The sequence below is a fragment of the Jaculus jaculus genome, chromosome 14, assembly GCF_020740685.1.
Source record: "Jaculus jaculus isolate mJacJac1 chromosome 14, mJacJac1.mat.Y.cur, whole genome shotgun sequence".
NCBI classification, from domain to species: Eukaryota; Metazoa; Chordata; class Mammalia; order Rodentia; family Dipodidae; genus Jaculus; species Jaculus jaculus.
Window position 1 is genome coordinate 68,500,392 of NC_059115.1, and position 12,428 is coordinate 68,512,819.

General features: G+C 43.9%; 1 protein-coding gene and 1 pseudogene across 1 annotated transcript in view; one reads left to right on the plus strand and one right to left on the minus strand.

Moving 5' to 3' along the window:
* Positions 1-1,119: 1,119 nt before the first annotated feature.
* Pcsk1 (proprotein convertase subtilisin/kexin type 1) overlaps positions 1,120-12,428 on the plus strand; it is a 44,432-nt gene continuing 33,123 nt past the window's right edge. The window contains exons 1-4 of the mRNA XM_045134474.1: positions 1,120-1,450; positions 5,644-5,748; positions 9,026-9,136; positions 12,276-12,422. Of these exons, the coding sequence (XP_044990409.1) occupies positions 1,268-1,450; positions 5,644-5,748; positions 9,026-9,136; positions 12,276-12,422 (546 nt within the window). The 5' untranslated portion in view covers positions 1,120-1,267. The remainder of the gene's footprint in view (positions 1,451-5,643; positions 5,749-9,025; positions 9,137-12,275; positions 12,423-12,428) is intronic.
* On the minus strand, positions 10,132-10,624 carry LOC123454780 (annotated as a pseudogene).

Here is a 12,428-nt window from a genome sequence, read left to right on the forward strand (position 1 = left end):
GTTGGCCGCACGGGCGTCGCTGTCCACACCACGGTGCTGAACATCAGTCAAGGGCTATTTTCAGCCAAGCTCCATCCTTGGGTATCCTTGGCAAGACTGCATGCACCCCCGCGCTCTCAGGTCGGGGTGGGGAGTTCATGTAGACGCTCTCTTGCTCTCTTTCTGAGGGAACACAGTCTTCTACAAAGAAACATGATGTCTTTTTATGGGAAAGTACTGAAACGCTTCAGCCCAGCACCAAAATGAAAGAGCTCAAATTACACTCAAGAAATCTTGCACTCCCTCCCCCACCCCCCACACACACTTGAGCCAACACAATCAACCTTTGGGACCCTGGAGCCCCTCTGGGTGTACATTTAAAAATAATAATTTTGTGTTTTGAAAAAAATCATTTGATGAATCCTTTCTCTGAGTGGGCACTCCAAAAGGTTGGTGGTACTGGACTCGGTAGTGCCTGGGACCGGTAGAGAAGCTTCGGGAACGGTAAAGAAGGAAAGACGCGTGGCAACTAAGGTGGTTCAAGTCATTCAAAAGTGTTTTAAAAAACTGGTGATTTTCCTGCCAATTTAGAGCTTAATTAAGACAGCTTCTCTTCTCCCTGACATCCCCGCCTCTGTCTGACTTGAAGGATCCAAGAGCACTGATTCCCTGGTACCCGAGGGGGACCACCCTACGAATCTAGTCCTCACTCCCTACGCGCATGAACCGAGAGAATAATAAAGTAAGGCAGGCGAGGGTATCACCTTCCAGCCTTTGGCTCTGGGCAGTTACATTGGAATGGAGGTGGGGGAGAAGAGGCACTTCTCCGAGAGAATTGAAGATGTTTCTCGGGGAGCAAAATGAACCAATCCTCCCAACAACAACAACAACAACAGTTCCTTCCTTTTCTTAATCCCTCGCTTCTTATTTTAGACGCTTCTCCGCCCCGCCCCGCCGGGAATACCATCCAGATCTTAGTCCAGGTAGATCTGACGTCAAGAGATGGCTTTCGTCGATTTGACGTGTAAACACTCATTTCTATTCTGGCTGGGGAAGGAAGGCTGGGGCTCCACCACTCAGCCAAGCCCGGAGACCGGAGCGCTTCCGCGAGCGCCCGCCGCCGCCCAGCCTCGGCTCGCGCGCCTCCCTCCGCGCTCCTCGCCCGCCGCGGAGACCCCCGGGAGCTGCAAGCCAAGCGGTGCAGAGCTCAGGGTGGGAAGGTCGAGACCGGCTGGCTGTGGTCTCCCTTTTCTCATCTCTGTCTCTCTTCCCCTCTCGCGTGCGAGGCATGGAGCTCCGGAGAGGATGGACTCTGCCCGGCGCCGCTCTCGCCCTCCTTTGCGCCTGGTGCGCACTGAACGGCGTCCAAGCCAGGAGGCAGTTTGTCAATGAATGGGCTGCGGAGATTCCCGGGGGACACGAGGCAGCCCTGGCCATCGCCCAGGAGCTAGGTTATGACCTTTTGGGTCAGGTAAGAGTTTGCACTTTCAAGAAACTTTCTAGGGGGCTCGAGGGGTGGGGGAAAGGTGGAGGGTGGAGACTGGCGGGACTGGAACTCGGTCTTCCGACTGGGAGACCCGCCTTGCACTCTCCCGCGCTCCAGCAGGGAGCATCCCCAGCTCCCCGCCTCTGGCGCGCTTTTATAGTTGGAAAACGCTTGCATTATTTGCAGCCTGGGCTGGCAGGAGAAAGCTGCTGTATAGCCAAGAAATCTTATTCTCACTGGTGTCTGCTCTAGAACGGAAATCCACTCCCAGGAGGTTCGGCCAAAGAAAGCAAAACAACCAAAAAAAAAAAAAAATCCCCTCACATTTGTTGAGGGAACTTGAGACGCACCCTGGCTCTCACCCACGAAGCGCCCATGGGAGATGCAGTGAGCTCACCCCTCCCCCCCCACATACACACTGCGTCTAGAACCCGCTGTTTTCTTCTCTCTTCAATATGGCAGCATCAGATCCCAGTCCTGATATGAGGGGCCGTGCAGGCTTGGAGGTGCCAGCCAGCTGGGAGGGTGTGCGGGCACGCCCCCCAGAGCCAAGAAGGGGAGGAGCTCCAGTTGTTGAGACTGGCGACTTCAGGTTGGGAGGGCTGCAGCGTGGTGGGGGGCGCTGGAGGGGGTCCTGGTGTGTGTGGGTGGGGGGAAGGTACGCCAGAGTGTTTCACAGCCGCTCAGGGAGTTAGTTCCTGGTTTGCACCACTGGGAAGTTGTTGAGGTCCCAGCTTCCGAACTTTGCTTGGCCAGTGTCCAAGTCGGGTCCAACTGCTAAAATGACTATGGTGAAAAGGATCTATTTCCATCGTGTTCCTCAACCGAGTGCGTAATCATTTGCTGGGGAATGCGCGTGGGAGGGGGGGTAGGGTTCAGTTTGGATGAGAAGCTGTGGTCTGTCCAAGTGTGTGCTCTGGATTAATAGCCAGATGGGGAGGGTATGGCACAGGCATTGACATGCAGCCTGGTTGGCTGAGCGATCCCAAGGGGACTGACTCCCCGGTGGCATGTCATTTCTGATCTGACCTGAAGTTTTCCTTGACGCCGAGCCAGGCCCTAGCCCCTTGCCTGCGAAGCTGGACAGCAGCTAAGCACGCCGGGGTGGGGCGGGGGAGGGGGAGTTGTAAAACTGTTTGGCGCGTTTTCTTTTCCGGAGGAGGTGATTGAGCCGCCTCTGAAGTCATGGATGAGTAATCCGCGTGGGTGTTGGCGATTCCATAGATCAAATTCACCAGGGAATACGCCTTCTCTAGCTGGAGGCTTAGCTCTCTAACTTTGTGAGTTAAACTGCCTTTGAAATGCCAGGCAGGAAAGTCAATTACCCAGATAGAATTCCCAGAGTCTCAGGAGCAGACCTAGCCTTCTGTTCAGAGCCAGGCTCCGGGTTAGGAGCTGAGGAATATAAAAGAAAGGGGATGGGGGGAAGCTCTCAAGGAATTCAAGGAAGAGTGGCTTAGAAGTAATTGGTGGCAACTGAATGAAAGAAATTTGTATAGCAGAAGTTGTGGTTGGAGTCCCAATAAGGCATAATTTTTTTTATTAAATTTTTTTATTTATTTTTATTTGAGAGCGACAGATACAGAGAGAAAGACAGATAGAGGGAGAGAGAGAGAATGGGCGCGCCAGGGCTTCCAGCCTCTGCAAATGAACTCCAGACGCGTGCGCCCCCTTGTGCATCTGGCTAATGTGGGACCTGGGGAACCGAGCCTCCAACCGTGGTCCTTAGGCTTCATAGGCAAGCGCTTAACCGCTAAGCCATCTCTCCAGCCCATAAGGCATGATTTTTGATAGAAGGAAAGAAGATGGAAGGGAATTTGGGGAGGGAGAAAAGAAAACAGGAGGAGACATCTGCACAGCAAGGTTAGGAAGAGGCGTCAGGGGTTGGTGGGAGAGCATGGTGGGATTGCAGAAGACACTCCAGGCCCAGGAAAGAGCTCCTGGGGAAAGAGGGAGTCACAAAGAAGCTTGAAGCCTGGTAGGTGTGTGTCACTTTCGGGAACTCCGGGACCAAAAGACAGGGCCTAACAGAGGGAATGCAGCATAGACATCACGGAAACCTTGTATGTCCTGTGAGGGAAACCTGGAGCATTCACTTAATCTTCTATCCTTCCCGCAGCTTGGTAATTGTGATTGGGAAGGAAAGAAAAGAAAGCCCATAAATGTTATTTTTTTCCCCCCTGTCTTGTTAGCAGCCCTAGAACACATCCAAACTTGTACCGTTTTGGATAGAAATGAATTTCCAAAATAAAGACATAAAAATACACAAATATTTCCAAAACATCAGAAGAGTAATAATTCAATGTTCTTGACAGAATCTTTGGGATAGAGTTAGCATAGTTTCAAGAATAATTCAAAAAACTATTCCCCATCTATTTTTACGTATGCTGCAATGTGGTCTTTCCTATTGCCATTTCTAACTAGAACAGCATTATTAAGTAGAGTTTAAAAAAATAAGTCTTTGGAAAAAACTGATAGAGCATCTCTGGTTCTATTTATGTTCCTTTTCAGCATTATTAGTATTATGCCAATCTAGTACTACTAAAATATTATGGCCTCAAGACTCAACTAAGACTACAACAGAAACAAGGAGCAAAAACTAGTGGATAGCAGACACAGTGCTTAGCAACCTGTTTTTTTTTTTTTTTAAATAGTTTTTCAAATTGAGAGAGAGAGGGAGAGAGAGACTGTGTTTGCAGGGCCTCTAGCCACTGAAAATGGACTCCAGACACATGCAACACTTTGTGCATCTGGCTGTATGTGGGTATTCGGGAATTGAACCTGGATCCTTAGCCTTCATAGGCAAGTGCCTTAACCATTAAGCAATCTCTCCAGCCTAATGTCTGGCCTTTGATCTCTCTCCCCAACTTTATCTACAGCCTGAAGTGAATTTGGTGCCTAAAGTTTAATCTTGAAGTGGGGTGCATGCATTTCTATTAAAATCAATTCTCGGGGTGATAAGAGCCACCAAATTAAAGAATATACTTCTGAAATCAAGTGCTGTCAATGGCTTGTCTCCTAATTTAAAAAAAATGCAAAGCTCTGAGAAAATTTTGTAACTTCATATTCAGCAGTTTTGTTTAAAGGGACAGTAGCTTAAGAGAATAATCAACATGCTTCTAACTGGAAGTATGATAAGTGTTAATAGCCGGCCAGGAAAATACACACAACCTCTAGAGGAACACCTGTCATAACTATGGCATACTCTCTGAAAGTTTTACATTGATGGAAAATTAACAGTTTGTCAATAATAGACAGGAAAAATCATCATTATTGAGTCAGTGGCCACAATGTTGTGCCAACCATGACTTGTTTTAGCTGAATGTGCCACTGATCACATATAAACCTGATGGGGCTTTCTTATTTTCCACAAATAATTGTTTTCTGACGGGATACTTTTTTTTTTTTTTTTGAGAAATGTCTACATGTTTTCTTAAGCAAGGTGATTCTTATAAAATGAATGCAACAGAAGCGTCCCCACTCTGAAGTAGGCTGTTCAGCCCACCAATAGTGCCCAGAGGATCTTCTCGAAAGTACAGTATGACTGGGTGTGGTGACTGATGCTTTTAATCCCAGCACTTGGGAGGCAGTGGTAGGAGGATCACTGTGAGTCTGAGGCCAGCCTGAGACTACACAGTGAATTCTAGGTCTGCCTGGGTTAGAGCAAGACCTTACTTCAAAAAAAAAAAAAAAAAAAAAGTACAATCTGTACCTCCCCATGAAAAAGGAACCTGACTTCTGTGAGTTGGTCTTTCGTTGGTTGGCTGTTTTTTTGAGGTAAAGTCTTGCTATAGCTCAGGCTGACCTGGAATTCACTCTGTAGTCTCAGTCTGGCCTCAAACTCAAAACAGTTTTCCTAATTCTGCCTCCCGAGTGCTGGGATTAAAGGCATGAATCACCATGCCTGGTTTATTTTGTCTTTTTTTTTTTAAAAAAAATTATTTATTTGAGAGAGAGAGAGAAAATGGGCACACTAGGGCTTCCAACCACTGTAAACAATCTCCAGATGCATGCGCCACCTTGTGCATCTGGCTTATGTGGGTTCTGGGGAATCCTACTGAGGTCATTTGACTTTGCAGGCAAATAAACATCTTAACCACCAGGCCATCTCTTGTCTTTTAACTGGTCTGCATATACCTGTTTGGGAAGATGGATTATTATTTCAATTTCTTCTGTAGATTGGATCACTTGAAAATCACTACTTATTTAGACACAAAAACCATCCCCGAAGGTCTCGAAGAAGCGCCCTTCACATCACTAAGAGACTATCCGATGATGATCGAGTAAGTGTTGTGCATTTGTTCTCAACCTGTACCCTGTCTTACCTATTTTCTTTATGTTTCCCAACCAGCGCAAAAGAAGTTTTCATTCATGGTTCTTTTGTATTATGATTATGATTATCTTTACTGTTGCAGGTTTCTTTCTTTATGAGTATAGTTGCACAGAATAATAGGTTTAGACTGATCTAATTAAAGTCAATTACATATCTGTGCACTTCAGTTTTACATGGTGCGTTGTGAATTTATCTAGTTTCAATTTTTTGAATATTATAGTATATTAATTTTGAATATTATGATATATTAATAATATAGGTGGCAGCACTAATGAAAAATTTGACTACAGTCAACTGACACCCTCGTATTATATATCTGTCATGTGATAAATATGACATAATTTTTCTTAAAAACCTTGAACTCGCGGAAAATTAAAGGACTACTTTAATACCAGCTCACTGATGCTAGATAAATGCACAACCGTTGTTTCCAGTAATATTGCAGTGTAACTCAAAAACTTTCCACCATTTTCACTACTGAAGAGATAGTAGTGTCTATGAGAGCTATAAACTGATTTCGTGATATGAGGCAAATGTTTCCACAAGTGTTGTATTATTTGAGCTAAACAGTACTTGTACCATTTCTTTTCCTTTTAGCTTTTATACCAACTCATGATTATTAGGTTACGCCCAGGAATGCCTACAGTTATTATAAATAGGAAAAAGACAATTTGATTGCATACTTAATATTCCTATTGATTTTTGAAATCTGTTTTCAAGGTCAGCAAAATATACACATAGAAAATGTTGAATACATTAGCGTTGTTAAAATACACATAAATAACGTTGCCTTATGTTGACTCTCCCATGTTTGGAGAAAATCTAACCTGGTTGGCCTGATGTCTGCTTACCTGATTTGTGCTGTGTAGGACACCCTGGGGAATCACAATGAGACACACAAAAGAGCCTCTCAGCTCCTGGAGGTGGGGGACTACAAGTGACTGAAATATACATGAAATATATTAAGCCTGGGAAATAATTTGCTTGTTTTCCTTTTTGGATCTGCAGCTAATAGCTTTTTTAAAAAATAAAGAGACAAATTGTGAAGATAGTGACATATTGGGCTTTAGACATCAGTGTTGCGATGTAACAGAACCCACCAGTGACATGGCTGTATCAGCACCAGAGGCAGCACTGCTCATGCCTTGCTAAATCGTTGTGTCAAGACTGGCTGAGGCCTTCATGACCCCACAGTAAAGACCATAATTCCAGTGAGGAAGGGCTCCAGGGTAATGGGAGTCAGGGTGAGGGGATAAAAGAGTATAACCTAGTATAATGAATATAAAATAAAATTTTAAATAATGTAGTCAAATAAAGCAGAAAATCAGCACACACAATAAAAGCATCTCTAGATGTGGAAGGCCTACCTATCCAGTGAAGCTTACTTTTCAAAGTTTGTTTTTCTTGTCCAGTGAGGTCTGTTTTTATCACTCAAAATGTAATGCGCAAGAGAGTCAAGTTGGCATCCCCTCTCATCTTCATGGGAGAACTCAGACACAGGGGATAAATCTGCTGTTGTTTATTGTTCATAAAAATGAATAGAGAGAACAGTTCTACTTTTTAGTTACCTTCTTGATAGTTCTGAGGGAAACCCAAGACGTAACTTAAGTGGTTAATAATTTACTCCCTAATACCAATTCACGAAAAAGTTTATATGATCCTAAAATATTCTGAAACACAGAGTAATTTTATTTTAGGAAATATCCTGGAACTATAGGAGCTTGCAGTGGACTAGATTTTTTTAGTGTTCTTTCCGAGCCAAAGTATGATTTACAATTAACTGCATGATACCTATTATGCACATAATAGGAAGGCACTGCCAATTTTCTCTGTTCCATTTAGTCTACTCTTCTAGAGATTAACATGCAATTCTGAGTTAATGACATTAATCATAACATGGTCTCTCACAATTGAATATTTATGTGATCAGATGGCAGAGTGCTTCTTCTTATATTCCATTTTTAAAAATTGCCCGTGATTTTCAATTTGCTGCTCTTTTGTGAAGGAGGACACTATTCTTTCAAATAAGCCCTGTGAAATGCACCAAAAAGCCTTTCTTTACTTTCTAAAGAATTATCTAACTATAAGTGACCCTGTCCCACAAAGATTAGTATGTGACCTTGAGCTGTCAGCTTCTAAAGACCAACTTACATGGCAAGCAGTGTGGGATTTTAAGCTAAAACAATTAAGTTTAAAAATATAAGTGCTTTGAAAATAAATTACAGCGACTAATTTCTGGCTCTCCAGTCTTTCCCAGTGTTTATAAGAGAGTGCAACCTCTTTTCTAATTGAAAATTTAGGCCAGTCATAGTAGGCAGTTTTATCCTTCAGCTGAAAATTATTGTTCAGATTTTATTCCTTTTTAATTTGGTTCATGAGGACTCTTACACTAACAATATCCTACCTCACATTGGAGTGTCACAATATATCCAACAGGAAGCTATATTTGGGGGATGAAATAATCACACATCGTCCAGTAAAATTAGAGTATAGTTATTAATTTGTGATGATTCTAGGAGGCCAAGGCCGCCAGGGCTTCCTTTTGTATAGTTCAAGCTACAGGGCCTCAAGTATAATAGGGTTATGCCATACACGTGGGCCAGGTAATTTTGGTGCTGTCAGATCTCTTTGCATAATACATGAGGATGAATTAACGGCAAGTGTGCCTTGCCAGTACTGTTCATTTATTACCTTTCTCACATTAAGTGCCCTAGGACAGGAGCTTAAGCCGAGTTTGGAATTTGCAAAGACGTGGCACCATTCTTGTGTCACATTTACAATTTCTACCTTTTGGGTGCAGAGGGAGAAATTAAGCAGCAAGAGGTCCATGAGAGAAACCTCCTCACCTGTTGACATGGTCTGTGAAAACGGACACATTCCCAGCTACAGAAAGCTGGAGCTTCACTGTAAAAATGTGCATTATGACCCATTTTCTGATAAAAGCAGGCTGCGCTTTTACTTCCACTGTAACACAGTGTAAATAATTTGAGGAAATCATCACTTCACTGACTGCTTCTCCTCCCCTGACAAATGCATCTCAGAGGAAACACTTGTCTCCCCAGTGGGTAGATAATGCCTTATTCCGGGGCTGCCTGCTTGCTCTGTGGTTAGACAAAAAATCTTGTGGAGCTATCTGTGTTCTGGCGAGGGCTCTGGAGGGAGGGGGGAAGTGGTGACACAGAAGTCACGGCTTGATTTTGATTGTCTTGCTATTAAAACCCTTATAGGTGATATGGGCTGAACAGCAATATGAAAAAGAAAGAAGTAAGCGTTCCGTCCTAAGAGACTCAGTCTTCAACCTTTTCAATGATCCAATGTGGAACCAGCAGTGGTACTTGGTAAGTACCCCACAGAGGAACAGCGTGGACCTGAGCTCTTTCTGTTGGTTTGTCATTGACAATACATAGTGGATGCATTGTCTATGTGCTCATCCATATATCTACATGGTATGTGGTACTCAGACATATTCATCAGAGGACTATGCTCTCTAGAGATGAGGGATCATGAGAGCTTCTGGATGCAGACCTTTTGTGTCACTGGCAAAGTGTCTGACATGGATCTTTATTTGTTAATGCTTGTTATCTTTTTGTCTTCATAAGCTCAGCTGATTTAAGTAAAGAATAATCGCATTATGCCAGGTTACGATTTCAAAAAAAAAAAATTGATATTCGTAGTCGAAATTACTTAAGGCTGGATTTGTTCATGAGAACCCTCTAAATCACTGTTGAGTATAACCCCTGTAATTAGGAATATATAGGCCCCAACGACATTGCCTACATGTTTCAGTCAAGAATCTTTGCATGAAACTAAAGGAAGGAACACGAGGGAAGTTTATTGGCAAAAGTCTAAATTTGCAAATCTCTGAACCCTTCAGGTATTTCCCAGACCTTTATTGGTGTGTGGAGATGAAGTGGAGAAACACATGCTGTTGCTTGCCCGCAGGCTGTTCTCTCACTTTCACGCCAAGCCTCTGTAGTGGGGATATAGGTTTGTTAATGGAAGGATTTGTTGCAGGGAATCATGTAAAAGATCGTATTTACAATAACCGCAGACTTAGGCTTAGTCATTTTTTGCTGTATATTGGATGGAAAAGCCAATCCGTGTTTCTTTAGCATTCTTTTAATCTAAGCAATGCTTGCTGATTGCTTTAAAAGACACTTCTTGTCAGCTAACACTTGTGCATTTAAACTGTGTCAAATCCTTTACTAGGCAATGTGTGATGTGAATTAACTCATTCAGTCGTCAGAGCCACTTTATGTTGTAAATAGAGTAATTACAACCGTTTAACAGACGAGGAAAGAGAGATATTGCCAATATCAGTTGAATCATTTGCTTAAATCACATGGATGCTGGTGGTGGAGCCATAATTTATAGCCCAAGAGGACATACTCTTTTTTTTTTTCCTGCTGCAGTCAATGTATGGGGACTTTATTAGGGCCCCAAGGCCATGGTTTTGCTTGACCTTCTTCTTGGGACGAAGGTTGTTGGTGTGGCCATACTTCTCCTTACGCAATTCACAGCACGGGGGTGCCGAGGAGCATAGCTCTTGCGGCAGATCATCTTGACCCCGTTGTACTTCTGGGCAAGTGGGCGCCGGGAAGGCCCGATGATCCAACACCAGGTGCAGGGTGGAGTCTTTCTGGACGTTGTAATCAGAGAGAGTGCGGCCATCCTCCTGCTGTTGGCCAGCAAGTTTCGGCCACTTCTGGTCTGGTGGGATGCCTTCCTTGTCTTGGATCTTGGCCTTGACATTCTCGATGGTGTCACTGGGTTCAGCCTCTAGGGTGACGGCCTTTGCCCCTCAGGGTCTTCACAAAGGTTTGCATTTTGGTGTCCGCTCTGCCACAGAAAACGAACGAGGGCTTACTCTTAACAATCTTACTCTATATGTCCTCCTGCAGTTGACGTCGGGGTCTTCTTTTCTGCCTTTTGTCAACAAATATGTTGTGTTTGTGGTGCTGACTGCATTGAGGACTTCAAACTCACCCAAGTGCTGAGCACAAATTACGGTCTAGTACTCAAAGCTAAATAAGACATCAATGTCACCCCTTAATGCTCTCTCTGGTAACACTGTGGCAAGTGGGTGTAAGAGACAGAGCAGTGGCCGGAGTGCTGAGGAATGCTCTCTTTCAGACATGACACGGCTATTGCATTCATGGTCTCGTGGCGACTGTCTTTACTTGTGCAAACCTGCAGAAGACTGGGCCCATTAGCGTTCCGTCTTCCATGGTGCAGTGGTACAGGAGCCATCAGGACCCCATTCCTCCCTGAAAAGTGATGGTAGCTAATGGGTGCTGAGACAGAGGGCCACATCTTTCTCAGTGGCATAGCCACTGATAAATAGCTCATGCTCGGTGAAGAACCCACCACTCGTACTTATTCAAGCAATCCTAATTAAGCTCAGCTGGTCACACACAAGCACAGGAAAATAAAAAGGCATCATGGTAGAAGGGGAGCTAGTTGGGAAGAAGAAGGCATCGGGAAGGAAGGGAGTCATGGGGGACAAGAGGTGGAAATAAGAGGGGCTTGTGATCAAAATGCATTCTATACACGTGTAAAAATTACCATTAAATGAAATTGAAACAAAATCAGATCAAGGGGGTAAATTTTCCCTGAAGTTGAAAGAAAAATGTTATATGGTCTAAACTTCTTGTGATTTAGTTTCATACTATCTTGGTAACTCCTCTTCCATACCATATTTTTACAGAAAGCATCAACAAGGTATCAATCAATTTATTGATACTTTTATTGTAATTACTTATGTATTTCTTATTGATCCCGTCACCATGGTGAAATGTGCTTATGTCTGTATTCTCCTGCTCTTCCGTGCACCCTTCATTTTGAAGAGGAAAGCTCCAAATCATCTCTTAGACTTATTCTCTAGAGTCGCTCATACATGGAAAAGGGAGATTAAATTACATTGCAGTTTCTGGTGAGGCTATTGTCTCCTGGGGATCCTAGGGGAGCTCAATGTGGCATTGGAAGTTCAGGACTTTGGTAAAGATAGAAACACACCCTTAAATTTCCACAGGGGGGGGGAAAAAAACCTAAACTTTTTGTTATGAAAGAAACAATGAGGAGAGGCCTAAGATGATTGACCCTTGGGACAATGGGGAGAAGAGCAGCTCCCATAGAGTTCATTTGGCCCTAGCCTCAACTTTGTGTTTTCATTTTACCCGGCTGCATTTTATTTTATTTTATTTTATTGGTTTTTTGAGGTAGGGTCTCACTCTAGCCCAGGCTGACCTAGAATTCACTCTGTAGTCTCAGGGTGGCCTTGAACTCATGGCAATCCTCCTACCTCTGCCTCCCAAGTGCTGGGATTAAAGGCATGCACCACCACGCCCGGCTTCCAGCTGCCTTTTAAATAGTAGCCTGACCCAAGGCAAAAGAAAAATGGCAGCTAGATTGGAGCTTATTGTTGCTTAAGTTACCAGATCATGATTTGACCAAGGCTTCTTGGTTTTTCTTTACCAGCAAGACACAAGGATGACTGCAGCCCTACCCAAGCTGGACCTTCACGTGATACCTGTTTGGCAAAAGGGCATTACGGGCAAAGGAGTTGTTATTACAGTGCTGGACGATGGCTTGGAATGGAATCACACAGACATTTATGCCAATTATGTGAGT